The sequence below is a fragment of the Pseudopipra pipra genome, chromosome 27, assembly GCF_036250125.1.
Source record: "Pseudopipra pipra isolate bDixPip1 chromosome 27, bDixPip1.hap1, whole genome shotgun sequence".
Classification (NCBI taxonomy): Eukaryota; Metazoa; Chordata; class Aves; order Passeriformes; family Pipridae; genus Pseudopipra; species Pseudopipra pipra.
In genome coordinates this window covers 2,227,706-2,247,608 of record NC_087575.1, presented here as the reverse complement: position 1 = coordinate 2,247,608, position 19,903 = coordinate 2,227,706, and the positions used below count along the sequence as shown (strand labels likewise).

At 50.6% G+C, this 19,903-nt stretch overlaps 1 protein-coding gene across 5 annotated transcripts in view; it reads right to left on the bottom strand.

Moving 5' to 3' along the window:
- MARCHF2 (membrane associated ring-CH-type finger 2) overlaps positions 1 to 19,903 on the bottom strand; it is a 34,123-nt gene that overhangs the window by 14,100 nt on the left and 120 nt on the right. Inside the window, exons 1-4 of one of the 5 annotated variants that reach the window (XM_064637067.1) lie at positions 15,754 to 18,368; positions 11,657 to 11,826; positions 7,583 to 7,802; positions 4,119 to 4,314 (exon numbers count right to left, since the gene is read on the bottom strand). In XM_064637067.1, the coding sequence (XP_064493137.1) occupies positions 4,119 to 4,314; positions 7,583 to 7,758 (372 nt within the window). In that variant the 5' untranslated portion in view covers positions 7,759 to 7,802; positions 11,657 to 11,826; positions 15,754 to 18,368. Of the gene's footprint in view, positions 1 to 4,118; positions 4,315 to 7,582; positions 7,803 to 11,656; positions 11,827 to 15,753; positions 18,369 to 19,903 lie in introns of those variants that run through there. The other 4 variants (XM_064637066.1, XM_064637065.1, XM_064637068.1 and 1 more) reach the window with 4 other exon arrangements.

Below are 19,903 nucleotides of genomic sequence, written 5' to 3'. Positions count from 1 at the left end.
CTTCCAAGAAATCAGGAAGCTTACACAGAAGCACTTCAGCTTGACAATGGAGCTTCCCCCCAGCTCTCACCAAAACATCTCTGCCAGTCCTCAGTCAGCCTCAGCCCCTCTCCTTCTGAAGGCTCCTCAAAGGCACATGGACAGAGCCAGTTCTCCATGGGGCTGATGGTCCCTTCCCAGGGATCAGCTCTGCTGACCAGTGACTGCTGCAGCCACTACAGGCAGCTCTAAGTCTCCCCAGACTGGAAATGCAGGACAGGGCAGAGCAAACAGCAAGAGCTGCTTTCTCCTGTGAGGCCCAACACCAGCAGGTCACCGAGTTCTCTTGTGGCCAGGTGACAGCAAAAGAGAGCTAGGATGCTTGGACAGTCTTTCACACCTGGGACAAACCCTTTCATCAACACCACTGCCATAAAGCATGCTCCTGCATCGTTCCCAGTCCAAGTCTCCATCCCATTTATCCTCTGCTCCTAACTTCTATTCTGGCTTCCCAGCTTTACTTGGTGAGCAGAGGATTTTTATCAGCACACTCACCATGAGCATCACTTCCCCCAAAGTTTCAAAACACTCCCCACCCCTCCCCACAACCAAGGGGCAGAGAACTTCCCAGATAAGGCAGCTGAGGGAACCGTGACATTTTTAAATGACTAAGCAGTGTCCTTCCCTGGCCCTCTTCTCAGAAACAGATGAACAACTTGGGGATGACACTTCCCAAAAGTATTCGGTGAAGAGCTGCAGCCCGCTCTGGTGTGGGGATGAGATTGCACCAGACTGCAGGCAGGATATTAATGGAAAGTATCAGCCAGCTGGCCAAGGGGTTATCAGCTCCTTCCCAAGGGCAGAGCCGCCCCTGCCAGCGGGAGCTTCCCAAAGCAGTCACACTGTCAACTGACCTCCCAGGGAACAAAGCCCCACAAACCTCATGGGGCAGAGCACACTCACTGTCACTGCCTCTGACCAGCACAGATTGCAGCAGTGCAGGAGCTCAGAGTGGCTGCAGTAACTCCCAAGGAAAATGAGAAACCAAACTCCAGGACACTTTCCCCACACTCCAGGGAAGGATCAGAGGTTTTATAGCATGGTGGAAGTAACACAACAAAACCAGGCAGTCTTTCCAGCCAGGTGAGCCACTTTGCTCTAGCAGGAAGGAGCCCTCCTGTGCTGTTGTACAGCACCCAGCACACCTGAGTGCTGCAGCCACAGCACACACGGCTCAGCACGGCTGGTGCCAGACCCACAGCACTCCATCACATGCTGGGAAGCACTGCTGGCCCCTAGGAAAGGGCAAGAGCAGGCTGCTACCATGGGATGTATTAAACCAGGTTATAGGCTGCTGGTCAGGCCAGGGAAAACCTTACTGGTGGCAAGGGAACTGCTCTGGGGCTGCATGATGATGGTGAGCTGCATGTTGGGCTCTGCTCTGTGGGAGGGATCACTCTCACCAGCTCCCTGGTGACTTTTCATCAGGGACTTACGAGGCTCCAAGCTCAGAAGGCACTGATGGCACTTTAGGAAAGGTGTTCCCCTGGCAGACACCACAACAGGGCAGATCATCCCCTTCACTGTGCTCACAGACAGTCCCCAAACACCAGAAGTAACAAGTCACTCGTATCCCAAAGCCTTTGCCAGCTGGCAGTAATGGCTCAAGGGGTCTATTCCTCTCTGAAAACACAGTGGCAGTTCTCCTGTGTTTGAGGGTCGTTAAATGCTGCCCACCCATCACCTCTCAGCACTCACAGGCTCCTTGCTGGTTACCACACCCCTACAGGCTCCAGTCCAGAGGGACTTTTCACAGATTTCAACAGCAATTAAAATTTGATTGTCCTGGGCTGCCCACTTGTCCACCCTGGAGTACAGACAAGTCAGTGCACAGAGGAGCCATGACTTCCCTGTCCCACTCTCCCAGCAAGCTCCTCATACCTGCTGGAGGGAGGTGTCACAGGAGAAACTCCTCCAATACACTCTGGCTGTTGAGCTGGTATTCAAGTGTGCAGTTTTCTAAGCCTATACTTGTTACAAGGTGCTACAGCATCTGTGAGCGATGGCTAAAGGCACTCCCACGTGTTTGTTTCTGGGCAGGAATACTTTACCAGCTCCTAAGCCAAAACATCTGAGACTTGCACTCATAACTTGGCCCATGTAAGCCCCAGCAAGCTCACTGTCCCTGGGCTTGCCTGCAGCATGTCCTCAAAGCCAAGACACAGCCCTTCCCAAATGTTTTAAAACAGTGTTTTGCAACCTCTGAAACCATTTGAGAGACATTGGTCAAAGAGCCATTTTATATGTTTCAGCAGCTGGGAGAGAAGCAGTAACACCCTGACAGCAGTAACCACCAAGGTAATGCTCTTGCAAATTGCTTTGCTGGTTACATGGTTTGGGTTAGCACTGTAGGCTAAAGCCTTCTCCTGTCTGGGGCTGTCAAGTCAATGACAGTCAGCTGTAAGTTAAACAATCACTAAAACTTAATATCAATTTTGCAAACTGAAGCTTGAATGCTCCCCCAGTTGGTGGGCTTTTTTCCCCTCCAAGGCTCACTGGGAGGAGATGGGAGGGTGAGGAGAGCTGGGGACTGTTAGAAGAAGGAGGGGACAGGTATTGTTTCCAGAAGGAGGTGGGAAGAGAAAGGAAGTAACATCTAGAATGTGAATGGAAACAGAGACAGGAAAAGGAGATTAGAATTCCAGTTCTGACTCAGTTTTGATCTAACTGATGGAGCAAGGGAAAAGAGAGAATGGGCAAGAGCAGTCACTACTACAAACCTGAACTAACCCCTGCCCCACCACACACACTTTGGTGGCAGTCCCCAACAAACCTCCAGCAGCTGACAAGTAACAGAAGCCTGTTGTTAAGAATCAGCTCCCAGACCTCCCACTCCTCCCACTGCAGGACTGGGGGGCTCCCAAAATTGATAACTGTAGATGCCCAGCTGCAGACTGGTGCTTCTCTGAGGTCTCACACTGCATTGAAGGAACACCCCAGAGAAGCCAGCAGCACACTGACACTGAGAGAGCCTGCCTGCAGGCCCACAGGCACTGAATGGGAACTGAACAGGGTGCAAGGGCTGCAGGACCTTGCTTTGATCTTCCAGGCTGGACTTCAGGTGCCACCAACACCTTCCTACATGGTCCTGCAGCACTGCCTGGAACAGGAGCCATAAACCAGCATCTGCTCACCTGCCAACACAGCTCACACAATTTCAGACACATTAAACCTTCTTCTGAAACAAACCTTACAACTCACTGGTTAACTTATTCCCCTTTGGGGATGTACACTTGAACTGAGATCAGGTAACAGCCTGGTCCAAGCTGCCTTTGTTCCCCTTATGTAAAGGCCTTCATTACAGGCAGCTGCTACAAACTTTGGGGGTCAAAGGAAGTCTGGAAGGTGAGTACACCTAAAGAGGGGAATGATGAGGGCCTTGTGACAAAAAAAAAAAAAAAAACAAGTTACCAGCCAGAGCCTGGGTTGTACATTCCAGCTCTGGAAGGCTGATGGACCCATCAGGATCCTGGTCTCCCTACAGCCAGTGCAAAGAGGAACACAAGGACCAGCTGAGCCACATCCTGCTTTCTCCTTCAACAGGGAAGAGCACAGAGCAGCAGGAAGGAGCAAGGCCCAAAGGCTTTGAAGCACACACCAATATTAGCCAAGGGAAGACAAGTATTTACGAAGAGTATCAGCAATCACATCACCTCACTTTTCAGAACAGAACAGGACAAGGAAGGCACATGCAAGAGCTGCACTAATGCAACACTGTGACATAAGATTAAAACTAGGAGGGGAAAAAAAGAATATTTATGAGTCAGTCGTGTGGTGACATCAGGATTCTGATGCTCAGATTTTAAAGCACAGCCACAAGCATGGTGCTTGTGCAGCCCTGCACCCTGCCAGCATGGGGAGGTCACGGGCAAGAGCTGCTCCAAACATCACTACTGCACGTTTGCAACTACATCTCTTGGTCTGATAAGAGACTTCATGTCTCCAAACAGATTCTTCATCCTGAGTGCTAAAGTACTGTGAGGAGGAGGAGACAGCAGGAACTACAAGGACAGTAGGGCAATCAGTCATTTTCTCTCTAATGATATGGAAATAAAAGTGAAGCAGGAAGAAAGTGGTACCTCTGTCAAAGGTCTTGGTCTTCTCTCTACAACAAATTCTGTGTGGCAGAGCTCACAGTAACTTGTGTTGGAGGAGGATAACCATTTTTCCAGGCAGCTCTTGTGCACGGTGCCCAGTGTTCCTGTGCAGTCACACGGGGAAAGCAGTCCCTCCCCATTTCCACCTTCATGACAGATTCGACAGATGGGACCATCACTGAAGAGGCAGAACAAGAGACAAACAGAATGAAATCATGGTCAGAGCAGGCAGAACGACACAGCCATAGTGTCTGGTCCCACCAAGCTCCAGAAAGGCACATGCACAGCTCTGCTCACAGTGGGCAGGGGCTGACACCAGACCCAACACCAACCCTGAAGCACTGATACAAAACCAGAAGACCACAGCAAAGCTAGTTGTCCACAGTAGCCAAAGCCACCTGCAGCCACTCCAGAGTCTGGCAATCAGTCACATTTATGAGATCACCTACCCACTCTTGGCCCATCTCTGCTCTGCACCCTGGGCTGACAGGAACTGGGTAAGGAACAGCACTATCTAAAGACCCAACTACACTGACCCTGGAAGCTCAGCTCTCCAAGGACACAACATATTTCACAGCAGGCAGCCACTCAAACTAATCTCTCAGCATACAAACCCTCTGCCCATCACAGCACAGGAACTGCCCGGCGTCCCATGGGCACCTCTCCACAGGTCACCAACCACTCAGCCTCCCAGTGGCTGCAGAAATGCCTTGGTGCTTCAGCAACAACCCCTTCTCACCCCTCCTTGGCCACAAGTTTCAAACAAATATCTTTGATCTGCTCTCTTGGGAACTCAGAGCACCAGAGATGCTTATCAAGAGAAGTATCAAATGCATTCGGAGACACTTGCAACCTTCCCTGCAGGAGGCCTGTGCTGCTCATGGCACTCAAACCCCCCATCAGTTCCCAAGATGTTCCTCACACCTTCAACTGGCACCACTGACTGTGGACAATTAGTGCTACACCTTCCACTACACCAGGTTGCTTAAAAGTCCCAGCCAAGGAGGCCTGGAACACCAACAGGGATGGGGCATCCCAAGGCACAGGTTTCTCAGCAGCCTTGTGCCACCTATGCCAGCCCTGTGATGAAGATGTTTTGGGCTCCCTGGGAAGCCTCAAATGGCTCTAGACACCAAAGTTCTCTGTTCTCAGCAGTTCAGTACAACTCTTTACCCACCATTGATATCATTTAGGAAGAAAATGTTCCCTGGACCGTGGGAACCAGGCACTCACAGTATCTCACTTTCCAACCAGCCGTTTCTTTCACACAACTGTTCTCTTACATCTGTATCTGCCCAGATTTGTGGGTGGGAGAGAGGCTGAGAAAGGAACATCTTTATTTCTTGAAATCCAGGTGAACAATATCAGCTATCACCTTTTTCCATGTATAGCTGCCAGAACAAAAGCCACACTGAGCTCTTTTCACAGTTCACGCTTCACTATTCTGACTTCAAAAGCCCCCACCTGACTGCAGAAGTTTGGGGGATTGCTACACAACAGTAAGAGCAAGCACTTAGCAATCTTCAAAAGCAGCAGGACCACTTCCATTAGTTTGCACAGAAAGCAAGAGTGAGACATGGAAGCACGGTTCAAGGAAAAGGAGCACACTGGGGAAAAGGTTGGTGGGACATGAAGGAAAGGGAAGAGCCAGCAAGGAAGTGCACATGAGCTCGCCAAGGGAAAAGCAAGACTCCTGTCTTGGTGCACCACAGGACATCTCTACCACTTTTAATGTTTAGCAGGTTTCAACCCAGTTGGATTTTTACTCATATTTAGAGCTGTGAAGCAATGTAAACCCACGGCACCATCCCCTTCTCTGTCAAACATCACTGGTGAACCACTAACCATGTTCTCTCCTCCTTTTCACATCCCTTTTATTTAGGGCACTTCCTCAGCCAGGACAATCCCTACAACAGGAGTCTGGGGAGGTGGTGGGAACTCCATCCTCGGAGATCCTGGAAACTGCATCAGAAAAGGCTGAGCATTCTTTCTCTGAAAGGAGCCTGGACCAGATGTCCTACGGAATTGCCTTCCAATTTGAATTATCTGATGATTCTGTAACATTTATTGCCATAAAGTGCTGTACCAGAACCACCAAAGTGCAGCCTGCACACAGAGCCTTAGTGACAAGGACAGACAACCCCTCCGAGCCTCCAATGCTCTCACGCTCTGTTATTTCCTAAGAAAAGCATCTGTAAGATATTTCATCTGTTCTGTTCCTGTTTGAGAAGTTTCGTATTTCCAGCACATTAATATAACCAATAAACAATCCAGAATGAAAAAATTTGCTGACAGTGGTGTGAAAAAAACCTCTTTATCAGACTTCATTTTCCTTCCTTCCTATCCGGAGGGGGTGGGGCCCCGTCGCCCTCCCACACGATGCACTCTCAGACAGTTCTCCAGCAGGCTGTAGAGACCATATCACTAATCCAACATTCCAGAGTAGTCACAGTGTCCCCAGTTTCTCTGTGCTAAGTGCTGGTGACAAGGAAGGGACTGAAACCCACTATCACCAGAAGGAACAAACTGATCTCCACACAGACACATCAGGAATCCTGTTAGGGTCTTTTAACCTGTGTTCCCAGGCAGTTTTCCCACACAAGCATTACACCTCCACAAGTTCTAAGGGTTTAAAGAACTTCTTGCACAGCCTGTCTGCAGCCAGAGAGCAAGCCCAGTTCCCCTCACATTTTCACTGCCTGCTCCAGGTTTGCTGGATGCAGCAGTTATGTTTGCCTCCACTCTCATCCAGCTTCCCTGCAGTCACCACTTTCACACCTTGTCAATGTCAGGCCAAATTAATTGAAAAAAAATAACAGCTGTTCAGACAGGATTTGTGAACATGAATGTGACAGTCCTCACTAGCTGGACTGAACAATACTGCCAAGTGTCCTCTGCTCTGGAAGCTGCTCAAAACACATGACAAGAAGTCACATCAGGAGGCTTCTGAACCAGTGAAGCTGCCACGTGTTCCCTGGAGCAACAGCTGGACGCTGCAGCTCCTGCAACACAAACACCCTCCCATCCCTGGGGTTGTACAGCAACACCACACCTTCACTCCGTGGACTTTCCTGGAGCAGGGGCTGTGCTCCACTTCCAGCCTTTCAGTCTTCTCCATGAACAGCCACACTGCCCTGCAAGCACGGCACCACCTTCACTGCTGCTCTGTGAGGACATGGCAGTGGCACACAGCGAGAGGCCACCCGGGCCACCCCCACCCAGAGCAGCCACAGCTCTGGGGCTTCAGTGAACACACAACTCCCAGTCCACCAGCACTCGGGGCTGTGTGAGCTCCACACGGAGCACAGGCCAGGGAAGCATCCGGCTCACTCAGTGTTAGCCCCCTCAACAAACTCCTCCACAAAACTTTGCTGCCTCCCTCTACCCCTAGAGCCACCAAAAGAGGGGAAGAGCCCCACCAGGCCCAGTCCCTGCAGCAGCCTCACCTCTGGGCGCCCAGCGCCTTGATGACGGTGGAGAGGAGCCGCCCGTCCTTGGCGGTGACCTGGGTGATGTACTGAGGGCGCCCGATGTCCGAGTCCTCCACCGACTTGGAGAGGGCAGCGCTGCCCGGGCAGTCGCACAGGGACCCGGGGAGGTGGCAGCAGTCCCCCGTCGTCATGGCAGCTCCAGGCCCCTCTGTCCCGGGACCGGCACCGGGGAGACCTGCGGGAAGGGCACCACGGTCAGAGCCAGCACCCTGCAGAGCCCAGCCCCTCACCACCCTCCTGGGGCTGGCAGCACCCCGGGGCCCCAACAGCCACGGGGCCTGGGAGCCTTCTGTCCCCTTTAATAGGCTTTGTGAGGCTGCCTTACCATAAAATTAAGACTCCAAATGTTCTCCTTACATAACTTAGGATCAGAATTGCAAATTTACCTTTCTCGGAGAGAATTCCTGGCACCCACCCTTCAACCTGATGAAGCCTTTCAAACCAAATGTGCCAACGCAGAGGTGGGGAAGGCGACCAGAAGCCCCATGAGCCTGTGCTGTTCTGGCTAGAGCTGTCCTGAAAACTTATATTCATGCTCTCTGTAAACGCAGCAAAGTTTCACCCAAACAGGCACCTGAACCTGTTCATGTGGCTCGGTTCAGGGAGGCCCTTCTCAGCTGCATTCAGGAGCTTTCTGAGCACTTGAAAGTCCACCCAAGCCCAAAGGGCTCCCCCACCTCATCTTTGATTTTCCTTTTTTAGATTTCTTTACAGAAATGCACACATTCCCACATTCCCTGCGGTCCGTCCCAACAGTGAACGTGTGGGTCTGAGCCTCCCAAAAGCACTGAAAGTGCTCCCCGGGCTCTCTGGGAAGGAAGGGCAGCAGGCCAGCTTGTCCCCTTTCCCTTTCAACTGCTCAGACCAACCACGACTTTTACAAGAGCCACATGCAAACAGCAAAGCACACCAGCGTGGTTTTGGCACTCCTGTGATTTACCCAGCAAAGAGAACGCACGGATCAAACAGCAAATGCAAGAATCAGGAAGAAGGTGCAGAGAAAAGCCCAACACAGCAAACCAGGAGCTGGCTGTGACGAGCCACATGTGGACAGGAGAGCTCTCTGCCTTTGAGGGAAGGCAGCAGCTCACCCGAGCTGCCAGCAACAGCAGAGTTCCTCCCTGGCAGGGGATACCTCACCCCCAAAGACAGGAATGCTCTGCAGATTCAGAAAAATCCCTTTTTCTCCAATGGTCTTTAGCCTGGTCCCTGAGAGGCAGCTGTGCAGAAATAAAGGGCTGGGTTACAGTGAGTCACAAGCTGAACACAAGCCAACAACATCGTGCTGCTGGTAAAACCAAAATCCCTGTGTCTGTAAACAGGACTGCCTTATGTAAGGCAGGCACAGTAATCCCTGTGCGCCAGCACTGCTGGGATCAGAGCTGGAATGCTGTCTCATCCTGGTGGCTGGACTTCAAGAAAGAAATAAATCCACAAAAGAAGTTCAAATGAAAGTAATGAAAAGGATAAAAGGTCTGCGGGGGGGGGGGGGGGGGGGGGGGGGGGGGGGGGGGGAAGCCTGAAATAAAATAACTCCAATTCCAAAGAAGAAATATGAAAAGAATTAAGTTTGTTAAATTCAGGAGGGGGGGAATCTGCAGTCTCTGTCTCCTGGAGGTAGGAGCAGGCAAACAAACCTTCACCATCCCATCCAAGGAAAGGGTCTTATGTTTAGAGATGTCTGTGCACAACAGGAGTCAAACGTTCCCATGAAACTACAGTTTTGTCAGGTTTAACTAAGCCAAAATCAAACTAAAATAGCTAAAGAAAATAAGGGCTTCTTCCTGGTTGGAGGCTTGGCCACACTACAGAAGAAGAAAACAAAAAGCCAATACAAGAATGTGACCCCTGCAGCCCTGAACACACTGACTTGGGCAAGCACAAGGGTTTTTTCCCGTCTTGGAAATCAAGAAATTCTCACACAACCAAGGCCTTCATCTGTCAGGATGGCTTCCTTCATGTACACATGTTCAAGAGGGAGAGAGCCCTTCAGTGGTGTCTCAGCACCAGATGCCAACTTTGGTAGCACCCCCTCATTTTACAGAATATTTTCTAATTTCTAATAGAAGACTTTCTAATCTCTTTATTAAAGCTGCTCTTGATAACTATCTGTAATCCTTCCTCTGCACCTGAACAGGAATAAGCTTGAGCTCGTGAGCAAGTCAATCCCCATCCAAACAAATGTGAATCTTTTCATCAACCTAAAAATTAACTTCACAGATTCAGCCTCTCTCTCCACCTGTGCAAAGAGCACACAGGGTTAGAGCCACTTTTCTTATTGCTCTCCTCTTTAAAAAAAAGGCTACAAACACTCCAACTTTAAGGAGCAAAAACCAAGATGACAAATGCTGTTGGAATGACTTAAGTCAGCTGCTCTACAAGTTAAGGAGTTATTTCAATTTTAACAACCTCTCACTGACTCAGGCATGGAAGGATATATGTTTTTAATAAAAAGGTCTGTTCCATTTGTTCGGCCAAAACGTTGTTTATTTCTAAGTGCAGAGGAAAAAGGGCCATTTTGCGTATTGGAATAAAACTGCCCTCACTGCCTGTGTCCTGGGAGTGTTTACACTGAGGCTCTTTGTGCTCCACATCTGACAGACACAGGCAGCCCCATGGCCTTGCCCTGGCAGCCCTGCTCAGGCTGGAAGGGAAGGGCCACCCTGCCTTTCTTCAGCAAACACGCGGGTTTCTGTTACAGGTTATTTGGAATCCCAAATTCCTCCTTGGGGTCCATCCCAGGGGAGAACCTGAAGTCACTGCTCTAATACCTGACTCACACCACTCAGTGAAAACAAAGGAAAAGCAGCAGGATTTTCATGGACACAGTTAGAGAAGAAGTAACTGAAATCCAGAGATGACATCTGCAGTGCACTCGGGTTCTGGTTCCATCCCCAGCGGAACAGGAACCACAGTGTACAGCCAAGCCAGTCCCCAGCCTGGCTCCCTGAAGGATCAGCTCATCAACACACAGCCTTCCCTCACAGCTGTCAGCAGCTCATCCAACCCAAACCCAACGTTCACAGAACGTTCAGGCTGGAAAAGCCCTCTCAGATCACCAAGTCCAACTGTTCCCCCAGCACTGCCAAGGCCACCCCTAACCCGTGTCCCCAGGTGCCACATCCACACATCTTTGAAATCCCTCAAGAGATGGCAACTCCACCACTGCCCTGGGCAGCCTGTGCCAGTGCCTGACCACCCTTTCTATGAAGAAATTTTTTCAACCTAAACCTGCCCAGCAGAGCTGGAGATCATCTCTTCTCATCCTGTCACTCGTTAACCGGGAGAAGTTACTGATCCCCACCTGGCTGCACCCTCCTTTCAGGGAGTTTTAGACAGCAAGAAGGTCCCCCCTGAGCCTCCTTTTCTGAATCCCCCAGCTCCCTCAGCCACCCCTCATCAGACTTGTGCTCCAGACCTTTCCCAAGCTCCACTTACAGCAGAAATGCCAAAATCCTGGAGAGACAAACAAGATCCAAACAGCTGGTTTGAACCACACACTGTTTTTTTCTAAGCACCTGGGATTTCTTAGCCCATTCTTTCGGCATACATTTCTTTTTCACATTAAAAAAAAAAAAAAAAAAAGCCTTCAAGACACTGGGTTTATTATCAGTATCTCCTCTGCTGCCACAGTTAGACATGATCAAATAAATCGGAAGTCTCTTCTCAGCAACATTTTGTATCCTCAGCTTCCGAGCAGACCCAGGATATAAAGGGCTGAGTTTGTAAATATTACTCCAACTGAAGAAAAACAAACCCCATTTGTGGAAAATTGGCTCAGAAGAAGGAGTTCTGCACCAGGACTCCAAAACTCAAACACGTGCAGCGAAATGAGCCAGTTCCTCAAAGAGCAGCTCGTGCTCCATCGCTGCTCCAAGGCAGAGAGCAGGGTGCTGCTGTGGGATCCTGCTCCATGGCTCATGTGGAGCAGGCCAGCAAGAGATTCCCCCTCATCAGTCCTCAGGCATTGCAACAACATATATAACCCAGTTTATATCATCCAAAGGGCAACAAGGGGGCAAAACTCACTCAAAAGACTGCAGAGATCAGGTTGGACCAGTGCCCTCCATCCAGCGGGAACAAGCAGGAGTCAAGGAGCTAAAGGGTCCCCCAGCTCTGTTCTCTGTATTTAGACTTTGCAGATGGATAAAACAGTTATTTCTCCCATACAGGGAAACCACAGCAGAGCAGATGAACACCTGGATCAGAGCCACAATGGGAGGGAAAGACAACAGGGAAGGCTGCAGTCAGTCAGTGGCAGCAGTGGGGAAGGTGCAGGTCGTGGCTCTGCTCTGCTGCTCACGGCCTGTCCACTGATGAATATCCCAACCAGTGTAAAGCCCTGGAGCAATTCTGAGGCTTTGACTGGATCCAGAGCAAACTGGAACTAGAACCAGCTCCACCTTCTCCGGGTGCAGTGTGCACACCTCAGCTCCTGAGCAGACCGGCTTCCCCGGGCACCTCCACCAAGAAAAACACCCAACGCACGACCCAAGCCTGTTCCTGAGCAACCCATTTCCCTGATTACTGTAACCAAGGCCTGGCACCTCACCAACAGTGCCACATCAGAGATAAACAAGTTGTGTTGCCAACATAACCCACCCATCTGTACACAAGGACTTTTTTTTTTTTAATTTATCTCGTGACCCACTGACTGATTGCAGATCAGCACTCCAGCTGCTGCTCACGTGAGCTGATGTTTGATCCTGGGTGCAAGGCCACCCAGCCTGCTTTCCAAAGCCCTTTTAGCCAATTTGGGCACACAGACACTGAGCCTTCTCATCATATGATCCTGCAAATGTCACCAGCAAACAGAAGGTTTTCAGGTGGTAAAGGGCATTTCCAAACATCAGTGCTTTCCTTTTCACCCCAAAAACTGCATTACCCAAACCCTGAGCCCTACAACCATCTGAACACATCTTGAGGGAGACAAAAAGAATTGCTTTCTCCACACATCTAAGCACCTGCTCCCACACACCCTGTCTCACCCAGCTAAAATGCACATTACACACCTGAGACACTGCCACCAGAGATACAAGAGTGGGATGCTACGAGTGGCCTGAAGTGCTCCCTGCTACTGTTGAAAGGCTGCATAAGTGGATTACTTTAAAGAAAAAAAAAAAACAACAAACAACTAAAAAACCCCAAGAACCATCCCAAATTGCTGCAGGGCTTTGTTTTCAGTTTTGTTTGTTTAAATACACTCTCTTGCTGACAGTTGGAAACCACAGCATTATTTTCTTCTTTATTTAAAAGTACACGATTTTATATATCAGCTGACTCCCCAAAGTTACCCTGCAGGTCTGCTGTGGAACACCTTAAAAGCACCCAGAAAGCCAGAACAGGATCTGACCACACTTGACCCATCAGCAACTCGCCCATTGCCCAGGGCTCGTGAAGAAATCCTGTCAGTCCCATGCTCAGAAGTCACCTGAACACAACCCTAAAGTCAGGGTGCAAGGAGCCCTGTTCAGTGAGAAAAGTGAGACAGCATTTTATGGCATATCACCCAACACTTAAAACAAGATCTGATGCCACACAACAGCTTCTAAAGCATTTTAAAATTTGGTAAACAGCATACAGGAAAGCATTTCACTCCCCAGCAGCTCCTCAGTTTCCTGCCCTGCCTGCAACATTTGGTTGGCCATTGCAGCTAAAGGAGGTGCTGTAAAAACTTCAGCCTTAACTTGCACTTCAGACAGTGCCAGCAGAGCAATGCTGTGGATCAGAGAGCCCCTGGCCATGGGCTCAAAACAAAACAAAGCCCAAAAAAGCACGAGAACAAAATAATCAAGGGACAGCATTCTGGGAGCTTGTGAACCTTCTGATAAAGCTTCACACCAGGAACCTCCTCCTACACCTTTAACAGCCAAAGCTCGGGGCTGAGAGAGATGAAGCCCCACTGCACCCACAGAGCCTCCCCTGCCTCACCCCTGGGGCTGAGTTTACAATGCCCATGACATGCTCCCAGTCTAACCCTGTAGCACCCAGGAGGGGGTCACAGCCTTCGAGGATGCAGCAGTTTTGGACTCCTGCATTTGCCACACTTGTACATGGCCATGGCCAGCGACTGGCTCGGCTGCCCCTCCACTGTTCAGTGACACAACTCAGCACCAGCCTTCACTCACTGGCTGCTGCTGGGGACAAACAATCACAACTTCTCGATCCCAATCCACTATCTAGGCATATTCTAGAAGCTCTCTGAGTCTTGATTATTGTTATGGTCTGATGGCAAATGGGTTTGTTTTCCAGACACAGACGAAGAGACAGCCTTCCATTTTTTTCCAAAGAGACACAGTGCCAGGATCTGACTGCTGTTCCCCATTGGCAAAAAAACACTGCAGCAAGTCTTGGTGATCAATAACTTGTTTTCCATAGCCTGCATCCATGCACATCCCTCCTCTCCAAAACTCAGCAATATTGGATCGACATCTGCAGTAGCTTCACTTCATCTCCACATCTTGCAGCACTGGAAAACTATGGGCTGGCAAAGATCCAGCAGGAGGGAACCCTGATTTTCAAACAAGACCACAGGGATGGGTCTTGTGTGGGCACAGCAGAGCTGTGACACAACAGGGCTCCTATCACCCCTGAGTTTGGGGTACCTACTATGGTGTTCACCCCACTGTTTTTCAACCCAACTTTCTTCTAGAAGATTATTGCCTAACATATAATGAAGTTACTCAATATTCAAAAAGAAGCAGGTTCAAACTCACATGCTCAGAAAAAAAATCAGTATAAAAAGGAGAAGCCTAAAGGATGATTTTTTTTCTTGCTGTGCTTGGGGAAGATCAGGCTGTGCATTACAGCTGGAATGTCAAAATGAACAAAGTTATCTCAGATCTTCCAAGGCTCTTTATCTGCCACAAGGCCGTATGAAAGGAAAGTTTACTGCACTTTAATTACCAACATCTGGAAATCCAAACTGCAACACTAGAAGAAAATTCTTTGCAGAGAGTATCTCCAAACAAAATTCAGCCATGTGAATACAAGTTCCATGAGGAAACAACTGAAAACCAGCTGGGACGTGAGAAACACCTGCGGCTCCTCTGAGGATTTCAAAAGTCATCAGCTTTTAGAGGTGAATAGCAGCACAACTCACCACATAATCCAACTACACAGACCCAGCACCCACCTCCCTCTGCATTTTATCACTCTCTTTCTGAAGGGAAAGAAAGCTGCATTAGTAAGGTTTGAAAGTTTTATTGAAATCATGAATCAGGGAGCGAGGTGGAATGAGTTATCATGCCCACCAAGCACTGCTTGCAGGGTGCTACCCATCAGTGGGGACAACAGCCAGCCCAGCAGACACAAGCACATCCCTGCCCTGCTGGAGGCACCAGAGCCACGTGGCCTCTCACATCTTACACCCACGTCCTCTACCAAAACACCAGCAGCACAAAGACACTTCTGCTTCCCAGCGCTATGGCTTCAGTGAGCTCCTCTTTAAAGAGAGGCAGCCTCTGCAGCAAGGCCAGAGCTCCCCAGTCCTGCCCAGTCACTTGCCTGGTAGTTTCAGTTTAGTCAGAAGAAATGGATTTTCCAGCTCTGGGTAATCCATCAGGAAACAGAATTTTAGTGCAGCAGTTCCACATGCACCAGATCGAGACTGCAGTGCCCACACAGTGCTGGACCCATCAGTCCCTCAGAGGGTACGACCCAGGAGGATGCAAAAAGTTATTTCAGGATGGGGAATCCCATGTCAGAAAGAACTTGCATTTTCCTCAGTGCTTTCCTCCTGGGCTGTACAAATAACAACACTCTGCTTGGAGAAAAACTGGAGCTGGAACAAACGGCCAGCACGCAGCAGCCCAGCTCACTGACTGCTCAGAGCAACCACCCCTCCACACCAGGCAGCACACTCAGCTCCCAACAGGCATCTGATCTGGAGTTTAACTTGACTATTTCTATTTTTCAACCTAGCTATATCACAGATCTCTTCAGCACACCCACATTTCAAGGAGTTTTCCAGCAAAGGCAGCACCAAAGGCAGCTGTGACCCATCATGCCACCGTGGAGAGCTCCAAAGTGGGCACCAGCTGAGAGCACCCCCATGGTCAGCCAAAGAGGAGGATTCTCTGATCCCAGCCAAGTGCACCACTGTCTCCCTTCTGCCCACTCCTTACCGCTACAAGTTCCCTCCTCAATCCTTAAGTGAAACTCCACAACTGGTATCCAGGCTGCAACACTCCAGTTCAGTTTGCAACATTTTGCTTAGGCTGCATTTCTACTTCTTCTGGACACAGGCCTTGACTGATCTGTCTGCAGGGAAGTACAAGAAAAACTGGGAGGAAATAAATTAAGAACAGTCTGGAATTGTAGTTTTCCCTCCCACCACTCTCAAATCTAACCCCAAGCAGGTTTCAGCTGAAACAGGACTCAGGCTCTCAAAGCTTTAAAGGAATCAGTGTTAAAGTCAAGACTGCACAAGCTTGGTGCATTCCCCTTTTCAAAGAGAAGTGCTTTAGATAGGTTTGATTTGTTTGTACTTATATTTGCCAAACCAGTGCTGCTCCTTGCCCCTTGTTCCCTCTTTTTGGGAACAGGAGGGGAACGTTTCCTTCAGTCTATCACTGGTTTCATGACAGCTGATTAAAACTGCAAGAGCAGCTACAGCACGTCTGTCCTTGAGGTTTAACCACACATAATCATCTCGGGCTCTATCAGGAATTGAAAAGTTTAGTCATAATTGCTACATAAAACTTGGAAGAAAACTTACAAATGCCTATTTTAATTGAAAACGGGGACAAATGAGATTCCTCCCTGCTCGTCTGAGAGAGGCCTGGGTCAAGGAAGGCATTTGCACAGCTGATGGGTAGGAAGAGCTGCAGGTCAGGGCAGCTCCTGTCAGGCTGCTCCCTTCACTGGAGGACACACAGGGATCAGTCCCTGCCTTCAGGACTCTACTGTTCTGCACTTCACCACCAGTGCTCAGGGCTCTCCCAACCTGTAACTGCACAGTGGGAGAGGCTCATTTCACACCCAGGGAAGGTGCACAAATCCATAAGAAGCGACTTCTCTACTTTTGCCAGGCAGGACAAGCACCTGAGTGCTCTCCCAAAGCACCTCTCCCAGCAGGGCTGTGTTGCTGCTGTGATGCTGATGAGTTGGAGCTGACCTGGTGTAATTACAGCAAACATGGCACAAAGAGCACGACAGCACCTCCTGGGGAATAGGAGCTGCAGTCGGAGCTGGGGAGAGACCCAGCCAGGCCTGGGGAGGTGCTGCTCACATGCATGACATGAACTGTCTTGGTAAGCCACAAACTGTGCCTCAGCACAGATTCATCTGTTGGTTTTACCACTGGAGAAACCCACTGTACACGAACTTCACGGAGACACTCGCCTACCCTTCACGCTGGTTTGGTGCTGTGCTTGTTTCCTTCACAGAAACGTGCCCCATGGCCTGTCCTGGACCTCACAGACACCGTGTGCTCAGGGCTCACTCACTGAGATGTGCTCAGGGTGCTTCCACGGGGACAAGCGCCAGCAACCGAGACCGCTCCTCTCTCGTGGGAAGGGTGTGAGCTAAGGGCAGGCAGAAGCATGAGTTAACCAGAGTAAACTGGACTGTGAGGGAGAAGAGACACACCAGTTCAAACTTTAATCTGCAGGGGGAAAAAAAAACAGTTTGGAAACGGAAACTCTGCAATCTCCAAATATCCGAAGCTGAGTCAAAGTCAAGAGGGGAAAAAATAAACTCATTCTGTAGTTTATAGTTGAGGATGCCTGATTCCTCCCTTCATCTTCTAAGAAAAGTTCCTGTGTTTGTTAGTGTGAGAAGCCAGGATGTTTGAAACAATAATTAAAAAAGCTCCAAAATGCACATTTTACTTTGTGCCTCTGCCTGCAGAACTACTACAGAGTCACATCCTGAGGACCTCAGGACCTAACAGAGTCAGGACTAACAGAGTCTCAGGGCACATACCCAGCCTCAGCTTGCCCAGCTTGTGCTGGATGCATTTTATCTTGATTTTGGTCATGCTGTTCCAAAAAAACTGTACTAACTTCCTCCCAGGGAAAGATCATGTCTGACACTTGCTTCATGCAGGCCAGCATCAATCACCCAGAAGGGGAAAGGCCCTCTCCCAGCACCCATGGAGGCAAGAGCTCTGTCGGAAGCTGCTCACAGTCAGTACATTGTAGTCCTGCTCATCTGCATGGCCCCCTTGGCGTCCGGCGCGGGGTGACCTCACCCTGCAGCCTCCTGCAATCCACAGCCAAAAAAAAAGGAGCAGTCAAACACATCCAAAACAAGGAACATTAGTTCCAATGTCTTTTTTTTTTTTCTGTTTTCACTTAAAAGACTGCCAGTGGTGCTAATTAGCTAACCACGCACAGACAGCCCCAGATTCACAGCTGGCATTCAGTGCCCGTGGAACACACATTAAGCTCTCACTTGGCTCCTTCCTGTGCCACCTGGTCTGCCCCTGGCAAAGTTAAGACTTCCTTACTGGTGCAGGCTGCCCGAAACACTCCCCAGCACGTGCCTGGGGGTAGTTAGACCTTGTGTCCTCCACTGGAGTTATTAAATTCACTGTCACAGTGCACGTGACAAAGCGATTTCAGAGTCCCAGCTCCTTTCCCTTCAAGCTTGTTCCCGAGGGGTGACACACCATCACAGCCTCAAATGCACCTGGAAAACAGGGCCCTGCCAGCCTTTCCAACAGTCCCTGCATAATCCTGTGGAGATGCAGAAAAGCATTCAAACACCTGGAAAGCCAAGACTCAGGTCCAGCTGTTCCAAGGATTACTCTGCGCACATGGATGTCCCCAGGAGCAGGGGGACAAAGGGGATGGGCCACAGCCATCACAGATGGACAACCACAGCAGCACCATAGGCACTCTCAACAAGGGCCTGGAAAAAGGCCAAGGAAGTGCTAGAAACTGTGTCAGAGGGGAAGAACACAGAGATAAATGCTTGCTGGAAGGAGAGCGGAGCAAGAGAATGAGAGTCCCGGGGAAAAGGAGAGCTGGTAACAGGAAGGGTTGAGAGAGGGACAGAAACAGTCCCTTGGGGATAAGCAAATAAAGGGCATGGGGTGGGATGAGAAGCACATCCTCACTGACAGATCATCACACACACCAGGGCAGGACAGTCCCATCCCTGGACACTGCAGGGATGGTGCACTGAAAACAAACAAGTGGAACTCTGGATAACCCCGACACTTCCAGTTTGCTACTATCACCCCTGACTTGAGTGACACCCCACCTGCCTGCCTGCAAAATCCCAGCTCTGCACAGCTCCCTCCCGAAGGCTGAGTCACACAGCAGCAGCCTGAACTCTGCTCGGGGCAGCAGCACACACAGCACAGCTGTGTCACCCCACGTGTCACCCCACACCTTGGTGGCACTATTTCTGTGGGTACTAAGTGCACACAGGACCCCCAAGGCCATCGCACAGCTTCTCAGTTTTTAATCTTGGTCTCCCCACCAGATCAAGAACATGCTCATACAACAAGAGCCCGTGTTTGAGACCGTGACAAAAACACCTCCCATGTGTTTTTGTCACACGCTCATCCTCCTGTACACGAGTCACAGGCTTGTCCCTCGGACAAATCCAACAAACCAGCAGTTCTGGCCTCTGTCACAGAGAGCTGGCTCACGAAAACTGTCCTAAGTAAGACAGAGAGACTCAGTTTATGGAAAGTCCATCACAAACTCTAAGCTCACACCAGGAGGAAGGCAGCTGGTGCCCCAACACACAACTGCAGCAGCCTCTTCAGCTGTGCTGTGACACTGAGCCCATTCTCTGGGGAGAGCTCTGTACCAAGCTCCGCAAGGCAGCGTGCCCGTGCACACAGCGCCGGGGGTCACGAACGGGCACCGGAACGCTGCAAAAGCTGAGAAAAAACGGGCAGGGCAGCCCGCCGGCAACGGAACCTTCTCCTGACAACGGCTTAGACCCGGGGGAAAGGAGCCTGAGGAGCGAACGCCGCTTCCCCGAACCTCCGGCGATGTCCGTGCGCGACACCCCCGGCGCTCCCGGGGGGACGGTGCCGGCCCAGCCCGGCCCGGCCCCGCCCCGCCCGAGGGGAAGGGCCGCGGCTCAGGCGCTCGGCGCACCCGGCGCAGCCCGGACCGGCGGCAGCGGCAGCTGCTCCCCGGGACAGGCCCCGAGCCCCGCGCTGCGGCTCCGGCTCCCGAGCACGGGCGGCGTCACACGCCGGGCACACCGGGCGGGCTGTCAGGGCTCCCGGGCCCCCGGAACAGCGGCCTGCACGCCTCGGCCCGGCCTCGGGACGCCGCGGCCGGGAGCGGAGCGGAGCGGAGCAGA